At 39.8% G+C, this 23,849-nt stretch overlaps 1 protein-coding gene across 2 annotated transcripts in view; it reads right to left on the bottom strand.

Moving 5' to 3' along the window:
- Nucleotides 1-23,849, bottom strand: part of arhgef10 (Rho guanine nucleotide exchange factor (GEF) 10) — a 62,479-nt gene that overhangs the window by 17,111 nt on the left and 21,519 nt on the right. Inside the window, exons 9-25 of one of the 2 annotated variants that reach the window (XM_047344663.1) lie at nucleotides 23,616-23,732; nucleotides 21,917-22,028; nucleotides 21,735-21,844; nucleotides 21,579-21,656; nucleotides 21,316-21,495; nucleotides 20,526-20,642; nucleotides 20,164-20,256; nucleotides 19,639-19,809; nucleotides 17,884-18,029; nucleotides 17,390-17,574; nucleotides 15,211-15,326; nucleotides 12,770-12,897; nucleotides 10,876-10,976; nucleotides 10,491-10,612; nucleotides 7,759-7,845; nucleotides 7,397-7,623; nucleotides 7,079-7,236 (exon numbers count right to left, since the gene is read on the bottom strand). In XM_047344663.1, the coding sequence (XP_047200619.1) occupies nucleotides 7,079-7,236; nucleotides 7,397-7,623; nucleotides 7,759-7,845; nucleotides 10,491-10,612; nucleotides 10,876-10,976; nucleotides 12,770-12,897; nucleotides 15,211-15,326; nucleotides 17,390-17,574; nucleotides 17,884-18,029; nucleotides 19,639-19,809; nucleotides 20,164-20,256; nucleotides 20,526-20,642; nucleotides 21,316-21,495; nucleotides 21,579-21,656; nucleotides 21,735-21,844; nucleotides 21,917-22,028; nucleotides 23,616-23,732 (2,248 nt within the window). The remainder of the gene's footprint in view (nucleotides 1-7,078; nucleotides 7,237-7,396; nucleotides 7,624-7,758; nucleotides 7,846-10,490; nucleotides 10,613-10,875; nucleotides 10,977-12,769; nucleotides 12,898-15,210; nucleotides 15,327-17,389; nucleotides 17,575-17,883; nucleotides 18,030-19,638; nucleotides 19,810-20,163; nucleotides 20,257-20,525; nucleotides 20,643-21,315; nucleotides 21,496-21,578; nucleotides 21,657-21,734; nucleotides 21,845-21,916; nucleotides 22,029-23,615; nucleotides 23,733-23,849) is intronic. The other variant, XM_047344664.1, reaches the window with a different exon arrangement.

Consider the following 23,849-nt stretch of genomic DNA (forward strand, 5'->3'; position numbering starts at 1 on the left):
TACTACTGTGAACGATACCAGATTTCCTCTGTGAAACATGGACAAGCAGTTGAGTATGGTTTTCACTCTGTCCTCTGTTAGTCTCACTCTGGCCTGGACTGAGTTTAGAGAGAGACCTATGAAGGATGTGTTGAGAAGGAAGCAGGACACTCTTCTCCACATTTATTTGGAAACCCAGATCCATCATGTGCTGTGCTAATACAGCTGTGTGGTCTGCAGCTTCTTGGTGGGAGGACGAGGCGATCAGCCAGTCGTCTATGTACATCACCACGCGGATGCCCCGCCTCCTGAGCGGACCCACAGCAGCCTCCGTGCACTTCACAAACACTCTGGGGCTCAGAGACAGTCCAAAAAGCAGTACGAGGTATTCGTAACAGTTTCCCTGAAATGCAAATCTGAGATATTTTCTGTGTGGTGGGTATATGGGGATGTGGAAAAAAGCATCCTTGAGGTCGATTGAAGTAAACCAATCGCCGGGACGTAGGAAGCGCAGCAGGGAGGTGTGGGTCAGCATCCTGAATTTGTATTTTCTCAGATGCTTGTTCACCGCCTGGAGGTCTAAAATTGCACGCATCCCCCGCCCGACTTTCTTCGGAACGAGGAAATAGCGCGAATAAAAACCGACGCCACAGTGTTTGTGAGGAATCAGTCTTATCACTCTCTTCTCCAGCAACGAGGAAATTTCCTCCTGTAGGAAAAGAGCGGCTTCCCCTTCTGCTTGTGACTGAATCACTCCCCTGAAGCATGGAGGGGATACGGCGAACTGCAGCCTGTATCCCCTCCTTATTGTTCTTAAAACCCACTCTGAGTATATGCATTTTTCCCAAAGATTGATTTTCACTGTCAGGCGGCTGACAGGCCAGTCTTTGGAAAACGGGCTGAGAGCGCCGCCTTCTGGCGCTTGGTCGCAAAAAGCTCCGTCTTGTAGTGCGCATGCGCGCAGTATTGGATGCGCAACAGAGCTGCTCACACTCGGGAAAGGTCTCACTCCTTCCGAAAAAGGAGGGATCAAATCCCCAAGAGATAGTGCGTTTATATTTTTCAATGTTTTTAACTGCGCCCTCGGCTCGTGGCCTGGAAGCGGCAGTTTGTGAGCATTTATTTTTGTTGAACAGAAAAATGTGCTTGTGGGACGTGAATGGGGGTCGCTGTGGAATTTCCCATAATGAACACAGTCTCTCAGTTTCTTCGTGGCGTGCTGAGCAGGCTCGAACGTCCTCTCGGTCACGCACTGAAATCGGCTGAACTCCTTGAACGGGCTCGGGAACAGAGCCGTGGAGGGAAGCGATCCCTGCTCGCTCCCTCCGTCCAGGGAGGAGGTCAGGCCAACCGCTTCCTCCTCCTTACCACCTGAGTGGAGGTGGGAGGTGGCTGGTCAGGGCAAGAGCTTTCGGGCTTCCTCTGCCACTGTGCCTTGGAGGCAGAGGGTTTCTGTGGAGCCTGAGCAGCTGATTGCGCTTTCGGTTGTCTCGGGATCCTGAAGGTGGGGGGGAAGCGTGCTGCCGCCTGGGTAAAAGTCTGGCGCTGGGGTGGCGGGGCCGTGGTCCCAGTAGCAAATGTGCGTCTGGGGAGACACAGCTTCAAGGCTTCATCATCACTCTTCTTCTCCTCCCACCTTTTTTGCATCGAGGTGACCGCTGCTCCGAACAGCCCCTGAGGTGTGATGGGGGTGTCCAGGAGGTCCTCCTTCTCTTTAGTGGAAAGCATGGTGAGGTTCAGCCACCTGGCTCTCTCCGGCAGAACCATGAGCCCCATGGTTCTGCCCAGAGCCTGGATTGCCACTTTATGGAGGTAAAGGCAGTGATCTGTTATGATGCACACTTCCTCCCATAATGCAGCAGTCAGGTGAGGCGGTCATCTGCTCCTCGTGTTCCGCCTGATAAGCCATCAGCAGCGACGAGGCGTTCAGAGCACGGACTGAGAGCGCCGCAGCCCTGTAGGACTTATCCGTCAGGCTGGACTGAAATCGGTCCGCTCTTGAAGGGAGGGCGGGACCACCCGCTGACATGGAGGTCTTCGGGTGTAGATGCGCTGTCACCGCCGGCTCGACTGGTGGCATCTGGAGGGGACCACTTTTTTCCATGTTGCGCCAGGAGACGGCCAGTTCTTCCAGTAGCTCTGGGAAAAACGGCAAGAGTTGTCTGCCTGTTTTCCCGTGCTTTTGGTAGCTTCTTTCCGTCGAAACAGGAGCGGACTACATCCGCCTGAACCTTGGGCCACTCGATGTTTAACTTGGCAGCAGCGCGTTTCGGTTACACACGAATCCGAATCCGGGTCAGAGAGTTCATCGTCTCCCGTCACCAGGAAATCCAGCGGGCCGGATGCGGGGCCGTGCTCGGACATTTCAGGCGGCAGAGGGTCCACGGCGTTGAGGATTTCTCCCCAACTTGGTCCGGCTACTGCATCGGTGGTCAGAGAAACCGCTTGATCGGCTGGTTCCTGTACGGATGCTGTCGAAGCCAACACTGGGTCGTTGCTGGACAATGTCGACTGACGGGCCAGACGGCGACGGAGCACCTTGAGGCAGAACCGGCTACAGTGAGAGCACTCTTCCCCGGGCTCAAAGGCTGCTTGAGCGTGTTTCAGACCGAGACACACCACACAAGCCAGGTGGGTATCCCAGCTTGAAATTTTATTGCCACACGGGTAGGTTCGTGCCTGTATGCTCTCCTCAGTTTTTGTGGAAGACTTGGAAGTCTCCATGTTTGAAGGAGATTTGGCTGTGAGGCTACGAAAAGGAAAAGAAAACTAGCTGGTGACAGCTAAGCTATCCAGGTGTGGCTAGGTTGGGGGGAGCGTTGCGGCTTCCTTATGGGTAGCTTACAAAGGGAGTATTGCTACTCTGTAACGGACAACCGTAGCAAGTAAGTTGACCCACTTTTTTTTTTTTGTGAGTATTTCTACTCTTCCCGCGGTATTTCTACCGAGGGAATAGCTACTCTCCGTGATACTGGACAAACCCAGAGCAAAGCGCCCGGTGACCGAGCTTGCGCACGTGTCTGTGGACAGTTTAGCTAGGCTCCGAAGAGAGGCCGTATCTAATGAAGAGCTAGTTGGAACTTCTGCTCGTTGCGAGAAGAGGTTTTTGAATAAACTATCAGTGCAGCGACAGCCCTGCCCTCTCTGACACTGACAGGATTATTTCCAGCCAATCGTGGCTGGCGTAATGCAATAGGATCTTCTGATGAGGTCACGCCGAGGGCGTTCCCCAATGTGAGACGAATGCTATGAAAGAAAACTGTTTAGATCATTTCATAATGAACTGTAGCACAGGAAATAAGACATAAAGTTATTTTTTACACAGTTAATATAAATTTAATAGCTGATCATAACATTTTGTTGTATATTATGTTACCTATCATTTTAAATTATTATTTTTTTAAATAATTAAAATGTAGTGTATTGTTTTATTTTAAATGATCATTCATCTTAATATCTAACAATTCTGTTTGGATTCTTACTTTTGGTCATCAATGGCTGGCATTCGATTCAGCAATGTGGTAAAGGGCCATACCACCACAGCTTTTTTTTTCCTAGAGCAAGACCAGCTCCATTTCTATTTTTATGTATTATACATACCAAAGCCTTGATTGAAATATCCTATATCAAATACAGATTATTTCAATCAATATTTAGAATTTGTTTATCAGTTTAAAAACCTGATGCAAGATGGTATATAGGCAAAAATAAGTCGTGAAATGCCTTTTCTTTTTTTTATTTCTCCACAGAAAATTGTTAAAATTAAATTTCATATTGTTCCAGACATCTAAACACTACAGGAAGCCTGCCTTTAAACAGTGTACCGCACATTCATAAGGATTTATTTAATTGACTGACTAAGAAATGCACAGTGCATAAACAATACAGTAACAGTCAATCCGTCTTTATAAATGTCATCTATAAAGGTTACCTGCATTTATAACTCTGCTAATGGTTGATAAGTGGCCATTAATGGTTTTCACAGCGCTTCACTATGAATATAGATGGGCTGTTAAGTGTTAGTCAGAGCCAAGCTGTTTCCCACATGCACCTCCTACACACTCGGTTCTGCATGTGCGTGGTTACAGGGTGGGCTCGGCTGCAATAAAAACACCCCCCTGGCTGCAGTAGCTTTATGAATATCAACAGTTCGATAACTTGTGCATGTACTTGAGAATTCAGTTGTTAAATGGAAACAAAGTGCGCATAAAGGACGATGATCACATTCCCTTTGGCTAATCTAGAACAGGAGGCGAATGAGACTTCATGGATAATATTTGTTTAAATGAAAGTACAAAGATGGCTAATGATGGGGAGGCCATAATGCAGAAAAACATGAATTTTTAGAAGTATAGTAATCACTAAACAAGCTAGATGGAACTAGCACTGCAGCCATGCCCCGTGTATATTATTGGTACAATGGCACAGTGCAGGTGAATGTATGAAGCAAATGCTGCAAAGAAAAAAAGGAGCAGTGGTGAAACAATAAAGACAGAAGAGCCAGCTTTCAGGCTTACGTAAGTCCTCTCTGCTGGTGTATCTGCCCACTTCTTTTACTTGTTGAACCGTTGCATTCCTCTGTCACTGTCAGCTACAAAAAAAAAAAGCACCAGTGCAAGCGCTCAAACAAAATAAAAACACTTCAAACAAAGAAGCTCATAATTCTCTCTGGGAAAAATTTGACATTACAGGCTGGCTGCACAGAAGAAAACCGAGCTCATGTTGTGCTTTCTGACTGTGACGTGCAACCATTGCTGAATCATTGCCTCCCCCTTTCTCAATTTCTCAAACAGTCATTCACTTGGGAAACAGCAAACATGGCAGAATGAGGCTGCCAGCTTCAGAAACACTGCACAAACAATAGAGTCACATTTCCCATGCAGCTTCAGAAACTCAACACTGAAGGCATTAGAAACCCCTATCTGTTCGCTTGTTTTGATATCCGTAGGTTTTGAAGATACCCTTCAAAAATTATGATACGATTCAACTCTCAGCAACATAAACCATAAATCTGGTTAAAATGCAAGTGGAATATAGACACTGACAAAACACAGAAGCTGAAATGTTTCCAGCATGAGTCAATTTTAGCATTAAGCATCAGGTTCCAGATTGGGTGTGAGAGTTAAAATGGGATAAAAAAAGGAAATCATATACAGTATTTCCAACTGAAAATGTTCAGGACCAAGGCTTCCACCTGGTCAGAAAATACTGCCATATACTATGCAGCTGTCTGCTAACCAATAAGACTAAAGAGGGGAAAAAAAACTGTCATATTCACCCCAAACAAGGTGTAACGAATTATTCAAAAACATTCCACAAGCGTTGCACACACTGATCATTTCTTCCGAGTGCAGCTGGACAAAAAAAGCAAAGAGAGAATACTTTCCCAAAGTTTTTTTGCCTGTAGGCAACCATCTATATTCATCCGTCTTTGTTTTTCATACTCTAATGAACCCAAACCTTTTCGAGCTAATGACAGCGCCTTGCAAAAGTGACCATCAACCTTTAGACTTTTTCTACCTTTACTGTATTTTATTAGGACTTTATGTGACAGAACATCTCAAAGTAGCACTTAATTGTGAAGTGGAAGGAAAAGGATACATGCTTTTCAAATGTCATTTATATTCAGCCCTTTTTACCCCTAAATAAAATCCAACATGTCCAACCTGTGTGTAATTTAATCCCAGTGAAGATACAGCTGTTCTGTGAATCTTCAGAGGTTTGTTATAGAACATTAGTGAACAAACAGCATCATGATGAGCGAGGAACACAGGAAACAGATAAAGTTGTGGAGAGGTAGGGGACACATTTTTTTTTTACATAAGTAAGGTTTTAGTCTGCAAGCAACACACCATCTGTGGTGAAAAAAATAACATGCAGCAAGTGACCGTAAAACATTCCCATTGTGGTGGCAGCATCAGAGCTTCAGAAGAGACAGGGAAGCTGGTCAAAGCTGATGGGAAAATGGATCAAGGGCAATTCTGGAAGAAAACCTCCAATAAGCAACTAAAGACTTTAAACTGATCTGGAGGTTCACCTTCCAGCAGGACAAACCTACAATAGAACAGTTTAGATCAAAATACATTCAGATGGTAGAATGGCCCAGTCAAAGTCCAGAGCTAAATCCAATTGAGAACCCATGGCGAGATTATAATGGATTTTCATAGATTCTCTACATCCAATTTGATTAAGGTGGAGCTATTTTACAAAAACACAAAAATAAAAAAGGATTTGAAGAGAAAGGGGGTTAATAAAGTCTTGCCTCCGGGGAGCTGACAACAAAAGGATGCCAAACATGTAAAGATTTTTATTTGTTTTCACTTTCTTATCACCTCAAAATTTTGTGTTGGCCTGTCACTTGAAATCTGAATAAAATATTCTGAAGTTTGCGTTTGTAACATGGCAAAACGTGGAAAAATCCAAGATACATAACATTTGCAAGGCACTGTTATAAGCAAGAGCTAAATGACTTGAAATGTACAAAAGTGGAATTTTACGATTGTGATTCAGATTCATTCTCTCAAAAAAGAAAGAAAGAAAGAAAGCATATTTCCACTCAATGAGAAGATGGGATACAGAATCCCAGACACACATTGTCTGCATCACCACGACAGATGATGACAGTTGGGACAAAATGGAGAATGTGAAAAAGTGTGGGAAGAGTTTGGTCCAGTGTGAGGCGTCTGGGCTCGGAAGCACACAAGGAAAGACGGTAAATAGGTCAGTTAATATAGCGGCTTCACCCGGACAACAAAGCAAATGGAAACAGAGTTTAAACACACAGCAGAGGACCCTGACCCAAGCTGCACCCAGAGCAGCTGACTTACACACCAACAGTCATACCATAGACATTGGATTGTATGTTAAAGCGTGTCAGTAAAGCACCAAACTATTAAAAAGAAATAACCAGATCCAAAGCTGAGGCAAAAGTTGTCACGGTTAGGATTTTTAAGCACTGACCTATGAAATCCTATAACTGCCTTGTATTTATACTGTCTTTTTAATTGATTTCACAAACTTTATCAATATAGATTTGAAAGGACAGAAAAATAAAGTTTTCAAAACTCAAAATTGCTTCTGCAATATTTAAAGCACACACCTTGTGATTTGGAGTAAATTGCGATGGAGCCACTAACCAGGCCGGCGTACAGACAGGCCTTTTTATAGACCAAGCTGGTGACTGTGGACTTGTCTGGGGTGAAGAAATGCTGCAGACGTATTTTCTTGGACCGCTGGCTGCTCTTATACACAATGATGCTAAACAGGATGAGTGGAAAAGAAATTACAGCAAAAAATTACTTCCATATGCATAATTGTAAATAAGGAAAAATAAAGTAATTAATATATGTATATTTGAATTGTTGGGAGAATTTCTACATTTTCAGGAGATTTTCCATGTGTGGGTGCATAATTGTACCTTCCCTCCTCCATGCCTAAACAAACGGTGGGGGTATCACAGGCCTTTGCAGGGGAAACATCACTGCTCTCAGGGAGCTTTTCCCCATCCTCCCTAAGTTGCTCTGCTGGGACGTAGGCCATGCATAGGATTCGAGACTCCACATTGAAACACTCGGTCACTTTGGGGCTGGAGTTCTGCATAGCCACTATAGCTATTTGGCCCATCTGATTGGTGCAACTCGCAACCTGAACCAAGATAAAGAAACCAAATAAATCAGTTGAAAATTATAGACTTATATTGCATAATCCTGTCATCTTATTGTTTTTGGTTGTGTTGGGTAATTTGGAACTTCTTCTAAGACATATAGAAAATAATCTCACCCAGACACATCCGTGGCCAACAACAGGAGAGTCGGCTGTGCTTTCTGTGTTTATGTAGGGCTCTGGGTTGTGAACAGCACATTCCACCTGCCACAGAACAAAGAAAACCTCTGATAAACGCATGCACTTGGTCACCATGACAAAGTCACAGATGTTTGTGCTTTCAAGCTAATCGTAAGAAGTTGGACATTTTATTCAATACTCAGCTCTCCTGAAATAATCAAGCTTGGTAGAGTTACAGTTAAACAACTAGTCACAGCAAATGCACCAGTTGTTTAACTGTGATCCTGCCAAGTACATCTTGGATTACCTGTTCAATACCAAGGATCTATTACATTATGCTGTTCAACAAAATCATTCAGAACAAGTGTTTACTCGTTTAAACTTCTGAGCTACAACTTTTTGCTCAGAGTTGTCAAAATCAACTGGCCCATACGGGGATTGAACCCACAACCTTGGCATCAGTAGCACCAAGCTCTAACCAGCCATGTAAAAGTCCTCATTGTTGGCAGCCCACCGTGTGACTCAATCTGCCTGCATTCTCATGGACTACTGTCCTGTGACAGATCAGCTCACCAGTGTATGATCCAGTTCATATTTCAAGTATCTCACTTGAGCAAGACCCACACAAGTTTCCTACAAACCATTGCAACATGTCATTCTTTTCCAGATTTACATTTCTAAAGGTTTCTGCAGTAGTTTTTATAATATACTGGGCATCTGAGTACAAAACAATTTACCTTGTTGGGCTTTTCTTATCTACATGTTCTACAAATCATGAAACAACTATATAACAGAAGATGGCTTCCAATTCAGCAGTGTGGTGACTATTTCACTGCTTTTGTTTTTCATCTGGACCATTTTAGTAAACTAAATCAAATCAAATCAAATCTAAACTGGATTATTGTTCTTTAAAGAACAGTTCGTCATCAAACTAAATTCAACTGAAATACCAAACCACAGGTTCAGTTTAAAACTCTTATTTAAAAGGGTCTATTTTTTAAAGAATATGCACTTATCTGTAGGCCCTGTTCAAACCTTAAAGCAACTTTTTCCTAGAAAGTGAGAATTGTATGTTTTAAATAATGGAAAACTGAATAACCTCTAAAAATGCAACAACTTTACTCAATTTATTTTTTTAAATACTTATCAAGACTTTGAAATTGCCTTATCATGTCTGCATGGGAGCCCTACTCCTATCTGCCCTAACTGTGTTACACTAAAACATAACTCATCAATCTACAGCTAGAAACCTTTTGGGACAAAATAAATAAAAGCAACAGCATTAAGATTGTGAGAAACAGCAGCATTATGTGAAGTGTGCGCAGGTAAAAACACCATTGCAGTTCATGTGGAAGAGTTGCACACCAGCTGTGCAAACAATACATGCAGCACTTCACTTTTGTTTTTGTTCTTACATCACCAGTTTAAGGCTTGTAAACAGCCTGCAATGGAATAGCATTTTTAGTGCAACTCAAAACAAGCAGTAGCACCTTGACTTCTAGAGTTTCTCAAGTGTGGCAACTATGTTTCCACATCTAAGATCATTTTCAGTGAAGTAGAATCAGATCATGAATCCTATTAACTTATCAATTAACAACACATATTTCATTGTATTTACAGTGTGTAAAGCGACGGAAACGGATGTTTGAAATGATTTGTGGCACCTTAGGATCAATACTTTCTTTTATATAGGTAATTTAATTTTGTTGCACAACCCAGTGTGGCCAAAAACTTTAAATGCATTTTGACAGATTTAGCAGATTTACAATTTATTTTTATTCTCCTTCACTAATTGTTTGGACCTTTATTGAGTCAAACCAAAATCCAAATAGAAGCAAAAACTTGTTAAAAACTGCTTAATTAAATCAATTAATTATTGCTTGAAATTTAAGCTTTACAGCCTGCCCCTTTCTATGCTGTAGTGCGAGTAACTACCTTTCTTCCATTTTTAAACTTATACCAGATTTGAAGGAACATGCTTTCTCTCTAAAAACAAGGATCAAATAGAAATGGGTTGTTACTGGTGTCAGAGAACACCAAGGTTTTAAAAAGCTACAGTTTCTACATCATACAGCTAGAAAAAGTGACAGAATGGTCGCTGCTTTTTATGATTGTATTTCGCAGAGAGTAATGTGTGATGCCACTCCCCAACCTGTTGCTGCCTACTGCTGGTCAGCTGGCTGAAAGAAGAAGACTTTTCTATATAGAGAAAGACAGTCAGCTGTTTGGTAATATTTTCAGTTGTGACAAACACTAAGAGTCTCTGTGTGGCACCACGTACCACTTTGATTAGGAAAACGGCACTTAGAGTTGGTAAGCTATGAGATGGCTTTGAAATTTTTATTTTTCATTACTAGAAATTTACAACAACAAAAAACAACACTTTTTTGTAACAGAGTGAAAAGGTGGTTTTCTTTGGTGTATTTTTGTTAAGGAAATCTTTATATGTTTTCAATTTCTATGAATCTCTTAAGAAAAATGTTAAGTATCTACAGTAAGTTATCCAACATTTTATCGCCCATATTTCTGTATTTAATAGTGGAAATGTTTTGTAATTTATTTTGTCTGCAATATTCCCGCTGTTAACCTACGAGTGTCATTTTTCAGGATAGCAATCAATCAAATGTTAACTAAAAAGAAGACAATGACTGCAGCAGATCTCTAAATTTCCTTCACAAAAAAAAACCAATTCTTAATGGCATAAAAGAGTTGTGCGAAAAGAAACTCACCTTGAACTCTTGCAGTTTAGACATTACCACAGGCATCTGTCGAAGCAAAAGGGGGTGTTTCTGCTTCTTGATTTGATTACCATCATCATCTGCAAAGAACCAGCCCTGCAGGTTGTCCTCCTCTGATTTAAAACACAAATAACACACACAAGTTATGCAGAGAACAAAGCCATCTGTTTTCAGTTAGAATGCTTCAGGGATCAGATTGTAAAAACTTAAAATTGTCATCTCAGGAATTCAAACTTTTAACAGAAATTGTGATAAAACTTTCAGGTTCTTGTTGGATGTGAGCAATCTCAACAGGTCCACATTTGGCTGTTATGTTGAATGAAAGGACAACAATTATATGTGGACAGAAAAGGGACATGGAAGTACACTAAGATACCTAGAGCCAACTTTGCCATCTGCAGATTACTGATCCATGACTGCTTGATGGCTGGGCTGAGTGTATTAAATACCGCACTGAAGTATGTGAGCTTACCCGCCCTGCCAAAATAAGAGAGGACAAAACAAACACACACATCATTAGAAAAATAAAAGATCTTACAATTCTTCAAATTAGTGCTTGTCTCATAAAAACCCTAACATTTAACAGCAAAGAGCATCTATCTAAAGAGACTTGAACTGCTTTTGCATCCCAAAACTGGATCGAGAATAACTTTTCTAATATTTTTCTGTTCATAAGCTTTATCCATATACATCTGTCTGTTTTCGATCAAGTTACCTAGAGTGCCTTGCAAAAGTTTTGATCTATCTTGAACTTCTTCACATTTTGTAACTTTACCACCAAAAGCTTTAAAGTATTTTATTAGGATTTTATGTAGACCAACACATAAGTGATTTAGTTTTATTTTTCTTTCACTAATTAAAATCTGAAACGTTTGGCATGTGACTGAGTCTGCTAAGTCTAAAAAAAAAAACATCTTTCACAACAATTACAGTTTCATCTGCAAGTGTTTGGTGCACAGCTGGAGAATGAGAGTTTTACCCATTCTTCTTTGCAAGTAAACTCAAAATCAGTTAGATTAGACGTCTGTGAACATCAATTTTTTAAATTGGCTTTCAGATTATGAATTGAATTCAGGACTGGACTTTGATTACACAATTCTAACACATGAACATACGTTGATATAAACCCTTCCCTTGTAACTCTAGCTGTTTGTAATGGGCCCCTGTCCTGCTGGAATGTGAACCTCTGTCTCAATCTCAAGTCTTTTGCAGTCTCTAACAGGTTTTCTTCCAGGATTTCCCTCTATTCATCTTTATCCATCCTCTCATTAAATCCAAACAACTTCCCTTTCCCTGCTACAGAAAAGCATCAATTCAGCTTGATGATGCCACCATGTTTTAAGATGAAGACAGTGCTTTCAAGTTTTTCACCACACATGGCATTTTGAATGTAGGCTAGAAAATTCAATAATTGACCAGAGCACCATCTACAAGATTTTTTCTGTGTCATAGGCTTGTTGCAAACTGCAAACAAGACCCCTTATTGTTTTCGAAAGTGGCTTTCTTCTTGTCCCTTTTAAATTAAGGCCAGAACAGTGTTTGTAACATGAAAAAAATGTAAGAAAAATATTTTAGGTGTATGCATATTTTTACAAGGCACTGCAAACTGATATCTAATAGTTTAGAAAAGGGGAAAGTGTAACACAAGTCAAAGTAAATTATGTTTACTATAAACAGCTTGTGTAGCCATGAGTGTGTGTCTGAAATGCATCCCTTCTCTAAATAGCTGGAGCTCAGAAGTGTTGTATTCTGCAAAGAAGGGATCAGGAAAGGACTGAGAGGGGGCAGCTGTGTTTCCAAACATACTCTTGGATAACCCCAGAAGTTAAATGCAACTGAGAGGAATGACATAATTGAGAAGAGAAATAAAGAGCAGGAGACTAAAGACAGTCACGATCGAGGAACCCTTGGGGGTCCATGTGTAGTGTAAAATAGTGTGGCTTAATGTGAAGCATGAATATTTGTGTACCACAGCTGGGTAGAGTCTGGTTGCAAACACTGATGTGCATTTCCTCCCTTGTGATTCGTGCCTCAGATTAGAGCTGGCGGAAAAACTTGTTTATCCAAATGTGGTCTAATTCTCTCTCATAAAGCCCAGTGCATACATGGGAGGCAGTGAGGATGCAAGGAAAAAAGCAGGTTTAAAGGGAATAAAGTAAACTGTAAGATAAACAAAACATTTGCGGGAGTAAAGCCAGGGACAGGGCAGGTGAAAAAACAAAAAGAAAAAAGGAAAAAGATGTGTGCTTTTCTTTAAGTAGAAAACAGACTTGTCATGTTTGCCAGGCAGCTGGAGTTGAATCCTGCACCGGTCAGCTGCCCTGATCTCTTCTTCCTTCTTCAATATTAGCCTCTGGAGACCTGAAACCCAGTCCTGCGCCACAGTGGAATTTACATTCTGCACACAAGAATAATGGAGAAAAAATGAACAAAACAGAGTAAAATAATATTGAGGAGAGAAAGGATTGTATGGAAACTATGAACGAATGAGGAAAACAAGGGAAGGAGAGGAATAAATGTTTTCCAACAAATGATATTCTGGTAAAATCTGAAGAACACTGTTTGTAAGGGGTTAATATTCACATTGCAAGCCCAAATAGTAGGAAATTGTGCCTTAAAATCTCATTATCAATGACATCCCAACCCTGCACATGTATAACTAGAATAATGTGTGCATAAATTAGGACGAGAAATTTAGTGCTGAAATTCTTGGTACAGTATGTCTTGCTTTCTTCTTTCTTTACCCTTTTCCTCTGCATTAGCCTCCATCCCTCCCTGCATCTACTTGGACACACAGCTTCTCTGTGAGTCTCTTCTTGACTGCTCTCTGAATTAGACAGACCTACCAGCACAGCAGAAACACAGAGTTACTATTTCATCACCACAGGCAGTCTTGTGTGGACATCTGATATGACAGCCCTGAACTATTCAAATCAAGGCCTACGAGGCACCCAGTCTCCATAAGAGAAGTTTCTCACAATAGTACAGACCACAGATTGAATGTTGTTTGTAAGTATTGTGAGGGAGTAGGACAATCAAAAAAACAGATCTTCTTCTGATCAGTAAACACACCATACCTTCTCTTCATTGTGGATGCTGTTACTGAGGGAAGAATTCTGGTAGTTAGCTATTTCCAGCTTCACTGAGGGGTTAAAAATAAAGTCAGAGAAAGTACAGAGATGTAAGGAGACCTGCAAAAGTAAAACTGTAGCTTCTGCAATATCGACATATCGAGCTGTATCTGTGGATCATTCAGACTGCAAGAGAAAACTTTCAGCAGATGCCAGTAGGGCTGAAAGGAGTACAGTGAAGTTGATCTGCTTTATCCGTTTGAGGTTATGACCTGTGTGTCATGGAACATGCAGGATTTAGAAAAGTTGTCAGTCTTTTGCAGAGCTCAGTTAAGGTAAGTATCCATATTCTCCAGGGCATACAGAGAGATGGCTTGTGATGCTAGCCTTGCCACCCGCTGTAATCGTAATGTAAAAAACTGTTTAAAATGTCAATTATAAATCCATGCGTCCATTATTAAATAGTAAAATCTGTCTTCTCATACATCAGCTTGTCATTGCCTCCGCTCATAATATAAATAATTAATGACCACCTATAACTTTTTTGCTGTTCTTCCGTAATTGTATATTACAATTCAGTACGAAATCAGTATAAGCAGGTCATATTTTTCTTTTTCTTGTAAACAAAAATCTGAAATCGAACAAAAAAACTAATTGGTGCGTTTCTATATTAAAAGATCTAAATTATTTGAAAGAAATACAGTCCTGTGAAAAGTATGTGCTCCTTTATACATTTCTATTGTATATCTAAATAAACCTGGCTATATGTGAACTTATAAATGCTCTCCTTGTTAAATCATTGACCTGTAGAATCAGGAAATGACAACATGAAGTAAGCCAAAAGAACAAAAAGCAACATATCATGTTCTGATCTAAAGAAATTCAAGAACAGTTGAGAAAGATGAGAGTCTGGAAAGTGTTACAGAGCCATTTCAGGGGATGTGGGACTCCAGTGAACCACAGTGAGAGACGTTATCAACAAATGGAGAAAACCTGGAATAAGTGTTGAACTTTCCTAAGAGCGGCTGACCTACCAAAGCAACTGGACATCCCTGACTTATCTAGGAGATCACAAAAAACCCAGAACATCTAAAACACTGCAGCCCTTATGAGCAGAAACTCCATAAAGATAATCAATTTAATGTTTTTCTGACGAAAACATTTAGTCAATGTCTTTTTTTCTCGAAATGTATAAAAACTAGAGTAAAACTAAATGAAGTCAAGTAAAATGATGATGACAAAAATATGTGACACTTTTGTCCTCAATCCAATAAAATCTAATTTTAGTCGTATGAAAAGGCAGGACTAGTTATTTCTAGCTAACTCTATGCCATTAAAGGATAAATATTTCCTCCAAGTGCAATGAAATGATTTTCATTTTAACTTGTAAGAGAACCTAAACAGGATTTCCTCTTTGACTTCATAATTATGTCAACTAAAGTTGCAGGAAATTTAATCGACTAAAATGTAGTAAGATCTAGTTGGCCAAAACTAGACTAAAACTAAAATGTTTACAAATGTGACCAAAATTTAACTAAAATGTGTTGCCAAAATTAGCAATGCTCTGGTACTGGAATCTTATTTTTGGGTAATAGCCTCTGGCTTTATTTCTGTGTGAGTTTAGTGCAGGTATAGAGTACCTGGTAGTTCCCTTTGAGGCTGCCAATCATGCCAGCGATCTGGTTGACCAAACTGAGATCGTGGATTAGGTTCTGCAGGTCTTGGTACAGCTGCCCGGGGCCCATATAAAGTTTGTCTACAATAGAAAAAAAACATCATGGTTTTATTACCCCAAATAATTTTATGCACTGACTGAAGCTCTCCTGACAAAAAAAGAATAATCTGTGTATGGAAACTAGCAACAAGGACTTTGGCAACAGTCTCAGTTTGCAATAGTTCCCTTAGAGAAGACTGGATACTCAGGCAACAATGAGAAACATTGGAAGCATTAGTTGGAAATGGGACAAAGATCAATGAAGGGTAAATACTTAGTTTCCCACGGGCTACAATGACAGCTTTACAAACTTGCCTTGATTTTCCTCCACATTAGTGTTTGCTCACAAGGAGACCAATGTTCCACAGTTGGCTTTCACAACCCGGCTTGTTTAAAATTATACTTTTATTTCTTCCGTTTTATTTCCAAGTTTCTCACAATAAGAATTTTGGATTTTTTTAAAACATACTTTAAACCTAAAAACATTGCTGTACAGAAAACGCATCCAAGTTGCAGCACTTTTTGATAAACATTTTGATGACACATATTAGTGTTTTTTTCTATATTCACAATCTATTGTTGCATGTTTTATCTAGCTTTCTGAATAGCTCTTTGTGCAAGTGCCAAATGTCAACGTTTGCTAACATAATAACATGTTTATCACAAGGCCAGTCAGTTATGAAGTAACAAACTTCTAAAAAGCTAACCGCTGCAGGAAATTGCGACTTTGAATTACCTTTTTTTTTTTTTTTTTGCCAGCGTAGAGACACCATACAAAGAGAAGCAGTGTTTCCCCTGTTGTCATATTGGAGGGGCCCAATATGTATATCTCTACCAGCTTAGCGATACACACCAAACGATTGAAATTTTTGGCCAACCAAATATTCAGAATAGCTAAAGCCCAGTCATACTGGATAAAGAGCATCTGAGAATCTGTCTGGACACAGATTTTATTTGTTTTTCCTTTTAGGAAACCCCTTTATTTAACTCCACCCATCTCACCATTACCTCTAATCCCCTTCCATGTCCCTGCCAATTTGAAAAGTGAGAAAACGTTAAAGTACGTATTTCTGGAAAGGTGCAGCAATTAGATCCTGTTAGAAGGATGCAATATGATTTTACATGGCATCATAGGAATATATTTAGAAGAAGCTGGGGACCTGTGTCAGTTACAACTCTACAAAAAAATAAAAACGAATAGTCAGAGCAGATCCTTGTGCCATCTGCACACACACTTAGCTAAAACCTGAAGTGAAAAACAAATAAGTAAAAATAAAAAGCTGACAAAAAAGGCAGAAACTATATCCAAAGAAAAGAGCTTTGAAGTAATCAGACAGATTCATGTGTACTTTATGCTCAATAGCATTGGAGGGTTTTTAATGGGAGATAAACATGACACAAGGTAAAAAGACTGAATGCATGGTAACTGTACAAAAGAAGCTAGGACATGGGTGCACTGAAAAAGGCAGTGTATAATTTAAAAGGTAGCAATTCCAGCCTGGTGCCACAGTAATAGTGTGGGCTTTACAGACAAGACATAACTCTTTATCAAAGCATTTAACAACTCAGCAATAAACCAGAGTATATCAAAAATAAAAACAACAGCAGTACAACCACAAAATCATACACTCTTTATGCTTGTTTGTCTGATTTGGGTCTTTTAAAATGCCGGAGAAGCTGTTTGTAACAGAGGAAAGGACTCAGTAGATAGCAGATCAAAGGTCTGCAGAAGAGGGAAAAAAGGTTCAGCTTCTGAATTTAGCTAGGATTAAGGAAAAAAAAAAAATGTGACACTAGTGACCTTCACTCACAGCCAACTGACAGGAAATGGGCAGAGAGAGAAAAGGGTAGACATGCAGCAAAGGTCACGAGGTTGTGAGTCAAACCCCGGATGTCTGCAGCAGAACCAATCACTATCCCTACAACGCATGCCGCCCCTAGCAAGCATCATTTTACTGTATACAAGGAAGTACACAGTTGCAATCTTCATCTGTTGGTACTGCCAACCAAAAGTTATTGTTTTTTCAGCAATGGCCATAATAAGATCCTCAAGGTAGGATAAAAACACAATGGTTTGAGCTTTCAAGGAACACTGTGTTTCATACTTGGCTTAGCGTTGATCACCACCTTCTCCCCAGCGTGAGGAGCTGGATATCGGCTGTTATCGACCATTTCCTCACTGGATCCAAACTCCAGCACCTCCACAAAGCTCAATGGTACACTCCACTTCAGAAGAAACCTCTGGTCAAGTGGAGCATTTCCACTGCCACTTCCACTGCCATCCTGGCATCTGTTGAGATTAAAATGGAAAGAGGGATGTCACATATGGGGAAAAAATAGAAACACATCTTGGAAGGAAGATTTACCTTCACTTCTGTGAGAAAGTGACACCAACATGCAAGAAGAGTTGGTGTCAAGAGTGGAGAGAAAGTTAAGATTAGAAGCCCTGGAATATGGTTCTCTGCAACTTATAGTCAAAAATTATACAAAATGGAGAACACATGTCTATTATTCAAAGCGGTCAAAGGTCATCCCCAGGACAACAGCACCATTCAGAATTCTACAGCATTTGTCCTGAAAGGGTTAAGAGCTCCCTTACCGGATATTGGGCGTGGCACACATGAGCACATCATTCAGCAGGAAGAGACATCGCTCTTTGGTTTTCATGATTTCACCACGCTCATTGTAAACTGTCTCCACCATGTCGTCTGAGCGAATCAGGTAGCGGCTACCATTACTTAGAAGCTAAAGGGTGAGGATGAAAATGACAGAGTTTTAGATTCCTGATAAAAATCTGCAATTTCTAAACCAAAAAAAGAAAAAAACACCACAGAAAAGAATTTGAACCTATAAAATAAAAAGGATATCCAGATTTCCTCAGGCTACAATGACTCCTTGTTTCCCACATGTTTGCTGTGACTCCTCTGTGAAAGTGCTTGTTATGGACAACAGTATATAAAACTATAATTGAGAGTAATTAAAGGCTGAGATGAGTAAAACTCTACAGACCCTCGCTGTATGACCCATAAACAAGAGTTAGCCAAGACGCCAGAGTAGGTGACACAGACACACAAATATTTCTAACATGAGAAATGTTTGGATTATCTGCAAATGTTAAAGACAATTAACAAAAAAAGGCAAAACTAAAGAGGCAATACAATCCTAAGGCAACAAGAAATCAGCTGGTAAATGGAGTCGGACAATTTTGCTGCTTGATCACTCCTCGTGGAAATTCAAAAATCTAAACTTTTTTCCTGTCAGTGAATGCACCATATTAAACCAGGTTGCAGTGACAACATTCTTTGGGGTGGATGCTGTCACCAAGGAAAGAAGACCAAACGTTTGACATTTTCAGCATCAGTGGGGGCTTTCAAAATAAAATCAGAGGTGGCGTGGCGCTGATGGTATAGGGGTTAAGCGCGTGACCATATGCAGAGGCTGCAGTCCTCAAAGCGTCTGTCCCGGGTTCGAGTCCCGGACCTGGCGACATTTGCCGAATGTCTCCCCCTCTCTCTACATCTCTTTCCTGTCTGCCTACTGTCAAAAGAATAAATAAAGGCCGCTAGTGCTGAAAAAATATCTTAAAAAAATACAAATTAAATCAGAGGAAGTACAGAGATGTAAGAACATATTTAAACCGAAAATTGTTTTTTGTTTGACATGTGGAGATATCTCTGAGGCTCATTCAGGCAGCAAAAAAGCAAGAGAGAGCAAATCTTACAGTAGATACCAGGAAGACTAAGCAACATGCAATAAACCTTTATCCTTTAACTTTCAAACTCTGTCTGTTACGGAGGATTCTGAAGTTGAAAATGTAGGCAACGTTTTGGAAATCTCACAGTAAAGGTAAGAATCAACATTCCTCAAAATAGTGGTTACAAAAATATTGAGATTCTGACTCACAAAATAACAGTGGAAGAGACTTTTGACCCAGAGTATCAAGCAAATATAATAGTCAATTAAACATGGCCAAAACAATAGCTCAAAGATCAATATATCACTTTATTTATTCATAAGTACTGATTTAAATTATTTCAACCATTTAGAGTATGAATATGATTTGCTATCATTTTTGTTATTCAAATATAGAATCTCAAAACACACTGGTCAATTCACGACCCCCAACTTTGGGAACCAATTTTTAAGAATACCCACATGGAAACTGCCATTTTTATAATAATAGCTGAGGCCATCGCATATACATATATCTTATATTTCATCATTAATTATAGTTTTCTAAGGAAAAGTCAAAATCAGCTAAAAATCTGTATCAGCAGGTCGAAGTTTTACAAATATCTGCATATCAGAAATTCAACATATGCACAGCCTTCCACCCAAGCCCACAAATACAGACCTTATTAAGGTAGCGTTCATTCATGGCCTTTGCAATGTGACGGATTTCACATCGCTGGTCAGCTTCCTTCTTTTTTTCATTGAGCTTCTCAGCCAAGGTCTCCAGCTCAGTCAGGGCCATCTGCAGGGGCAGACGGTCTGCATGACCCACCGGTGTGTTCTTTAGCATGTCCTGATGACAACGACAGAAACCCAGCATTAACACTGGAAAGCAAACGGTTCAGTTGAACAATTATTTTCCAGCTTTATGTGTATATTTTCATATTATATGCCTGTATTGTTTTACTGGTACACACACTGACATTTAAAATGGAAAGCAAAACTGTGCTTTGAATTTTGTGAAAAGACACAGACAAAAATAAAAAAAATTAGGGCAAAGGAGAGCAAAGCTGAAAGGAAAAGAAAACCACCAGATCCCACCAGAGCAATTCCCTTGCTGTCAGTGCTAAAGAAACAAGGGGATTCATTAGCGAATGCCCCACTCCCCCTGCTGGTGAGAGCGTGTATAACCAAGTGTTCTGCTTACCTGAAGAAGCAAGATGAACTGTGGGAATCTCTGAATGGGTTTCATCATCAGGCCGTAAAGAGTCATGCGGTCACCGCTAGTTTCTTGACGATGCTGTACGTGAGCAAAGTTGTTATTATAATGCATTAAAGAGTACTGTATATTATTGTTTATAAAATAACTACAATAATTTGGTTTTTTATTGTACAAATAAGAGTGAAGTACGAAGCTCTGACATAGATCAAAGCGATTTAAATAAAAAGCTGTAAAGACTTTTAATCAAAACACAACACATGGAAATAAAGGAAAAAAACATAAGACATCAATGCAAGACCAATATGAATCCCATTGCCGCTCTAATAGTTAGTATCAGTTTTTCAAACCTTCAGGAATTCCAGGAAGCCAGGTTTTGAGACGCAGGTCTTCCTTACAACTGCCATCGCTGTGCTAAAGTTGTTGACATACTCGCTGTAGGCATCCAGCACCATGGATTTAGAAAACTGTACAGAAACAAAGATTGCATATATATATACACTACTGGTCGAAAGTCTTAGATACACTTCCTCACTTAATGGGTCTCTTTATTGTCATGACTGTTTGCATTGTAGATTCTCACCAAAGCCAACAAAACTGTGAATGAACACACATGGAATTATGTAGTAAACAAAAAGTGTGAAATTACTCTAAACATTTCTATATATTAGATTCTTCAAAATAGCCACCCTTTTCTTTGATTACTGCTTTTGAACTCTTGGTATTCTCTCCATGAGCTTCATGAGATGGTCATCTGAAATGGTTTTCCAAAGAGTCTAGAAAGAACTTCCCAGAGGTTCATTGAGACTCGGCCAAAGGTTAATATTTCAGTCATCACAAAGGGTGGCTATTTTGAAGAATCTAAAATATAAAACATATTTAAAGTTCTTTTACAATATTTCGTTTGCTACATAACTCTATATATGTTTATTTAGTGTTGATGCCTTCAGTGAGAATCTATGTATAATGTAAGTGGTCATAAACATAAAGAAAACCATTTAATGACAGTGACTGCTTGGCTATTGATCACTTACTGCACCACTAAAAAAGAAAGCTTTAAGGGTAAAAAGCTAAATGGAAAAAAAAAAAGATGACCTGAAATAATATGTTGTATGCATTTATTATACAATGAATTCTTACGGATGCCACAAAAACATCCCCGATCATCTCCAGGCTGTCCCACTCGGACACACGGCTTGCTAGTGCGATCTGGAACAGGAAGTGGCACTGCAGGATCTCCCGTACTCGATAAAAGATGATCTTCAACTTCCTGTCACTGAGCAGCCTTGGCTCAATCTGGGAAAGGGGTTTCTCATATTGCTAAAAAAGCAAAAAACATTTGACCTTTAATAACCACCACTTCAAAACGAAAGCGCCAAATTGCTCCAACTGTACTTACACACCTCTAAAATCCTTTTGAGAGCATCAAGATAGTTCTTCTCACTTTCTAAAATAGAGTCCAATATACATCTTCGCACAAGCTGTAGATAGAAAACACAAAAGCATTAGTATTTGCTATGGTTTCCTGTTTCTAAAGAGTCCTAATGAAAAGTCATTACCTGCTGCTGAGTGAGACCGTCTGGTGTTGGACAGAGCACAGGCTCAACATTAAAGCAGTCGACCTCGATGAAGAGCTCAGACTCATCCTCAAAGCAAGCTGACTTTCTCTCTGAAACATTAAAGCAAGAACTGGTGTTATTAACAGGGATGTTAGCTGCGTGGTTTTGCAAGGATCACGTACCTTGACAAAATGACTTTGTTTTGATGAAAGAACGTCCCCTCTTCACCGCAGCTTTAGTTTTCTCAAGTCCGTCTTTCGTCCCCTCCTTAGCTGCCTTCACCAGCTTTTGCATCTTGGATGAGAGTGAGACACTATAATCTACAGCCTAATAGTAACTCAGACTTGTGTTTTACCATCAGAGCTCTGTCTAAGGTGATGTTTAGTTCACTTCATCTAAACTTAGAGGTATTAAGCGGCTGAGCTACAACGGGGTAAGAGGGTTAGAGTACAGATAAAGATGTAGGAGACAACAGGATCAAAGAATGGCAGAAACTGAGACTTCAGCACAAAATAAAATTTGGATTTTATTTCAAAGTAATACATTTAAGATATAAGACTTTGACTGCAGTAAACATGTTCCGCAGATTTACTGTACCTTCCTAAACAATCATAACTTTTACATTTTTGACATTATGTTGCATTATAATCCCAACCTTTCGTGTATTTGATTGGGAATGTATGTGTTAGGCCTACAAAAAGTACAATATATTTGTGAATTGTGAGGAAAAGGATACAAGGTTCTCCAAAGTTGTTTTTAAAGAAGTCTGAAAAGTGTGGTATTCAGCACCCCTGAGTCAATACTTTCTTAATGCAAAATACCTCAAAGTCAGTCAGATTGGATACTGAGCAACTGTGAACATTTTCCAAGTCTTGCCACTGATTCTTAGAATGGTCCAGTCAAAGTCCTAGACCTAAATCCAGCTAACACATGGACATGCTTTGATCTAAACCACTGCATTGTAGGTCTGGCTGTGGGTTTATGGCCGTTGTCCTGCTGGTAGTCTTGGCTACTTCTAATTAATGCTCTCCATGCCCGGCCTGTCAGTTTTGCTGGAAGGTCATGTCTTAGTATTTTTGCAGCTGTGCTATACAGTTTCTATTTAAGATGGATTGAAAAGAGCTCTGAGAGATGTTCCAAGCTTGGGATATTGTGTTAAAACCAAACCTGTCTGCTGTTTGTGGCCTTCATGATGCTGTTTGTTGACTAATGTTCACTAAAAAACCTCTAAGGTCTTCAAAGAACAGTTGAATTTATATTAAAAGAAATTACACACAGGGGGAGGGACTTTTTTCTAATTAGGTGACTACTGAAGGCAATAGGCTGAACTGAATTTTATTTTTGGGAATCACGTAAAGGAGGCATAATTTACATCCACACCACACTTATTTTTATTTGTATAAAGTATTAAAAACTTTGTATAGTTTTCCTTATATTTCACGCCACTTTGTGTTGGTCTATCACATACAATCACAACAAAATCCAGTGAAGTATGTGTTTGCAATGAGATGAAATGTCAAGGAAATTCCAGATGTATAAACACATTTGTATGTGAAGGTGTTGGCTGAACACTGAATAAGAGCTGGTGTTGCTGGTGTCTCAGTTTACCGTCAGCTAAACTCAGCTATGTTAGAAAACAATTTATTATAACCTTTACAACCTCTGGTGCAAAAACATATTGCAAGACATATCAATTAAGCAGATGGTGAGGTAAATAAACTGGATGTTAACCCATCACCAGTACCACCACCACAAATATTACACACCAAACCAGGATGAAGGTACCGAGTCAGTGGGGTTAGCCAGACTAATAGTCAAAAGGGTTGGGACTAGTTTTTTTTATCTAACACAGACACATTAAGTGAGCCTCAGGTAATTTACCTTCTGCTCGTGTTTCTGTTTTAACTGCTGCAGCTCTACCGTTCCCACTGTACTTGCCATTAGATCTTTCATCTTTTTTTCATAGTGTTCTTTCAAACGTGTCAGATCTTGAGAGAGCTAAACAAAAGCAAAGCAAGCATTACTGGTCATGGTTTTAGAGTTGGGCTGCAGCTTCTGGTGTAAAGAAGCCCAGAGTTTGGTCTTAAAGGCACTGGATTTAGTTTTCTCCATATC

This window comes from Girardinichthys multiradiatus, chromosome 19, assembly GCF_021462225.1.
Source record: "Girardinichthys multiradiatus isolate DD_20200921_A chromosome 19, DD_fGirMul_XY1, whole genome shotgun sequence".
NCBI classification, from domain to species: Eukaryota; Metazoa; Chordata; class Actinopteri; order Cyprinodontiformes; family Goodeidae; genus Girardinichthys; species Girardinichthys multiradiatus.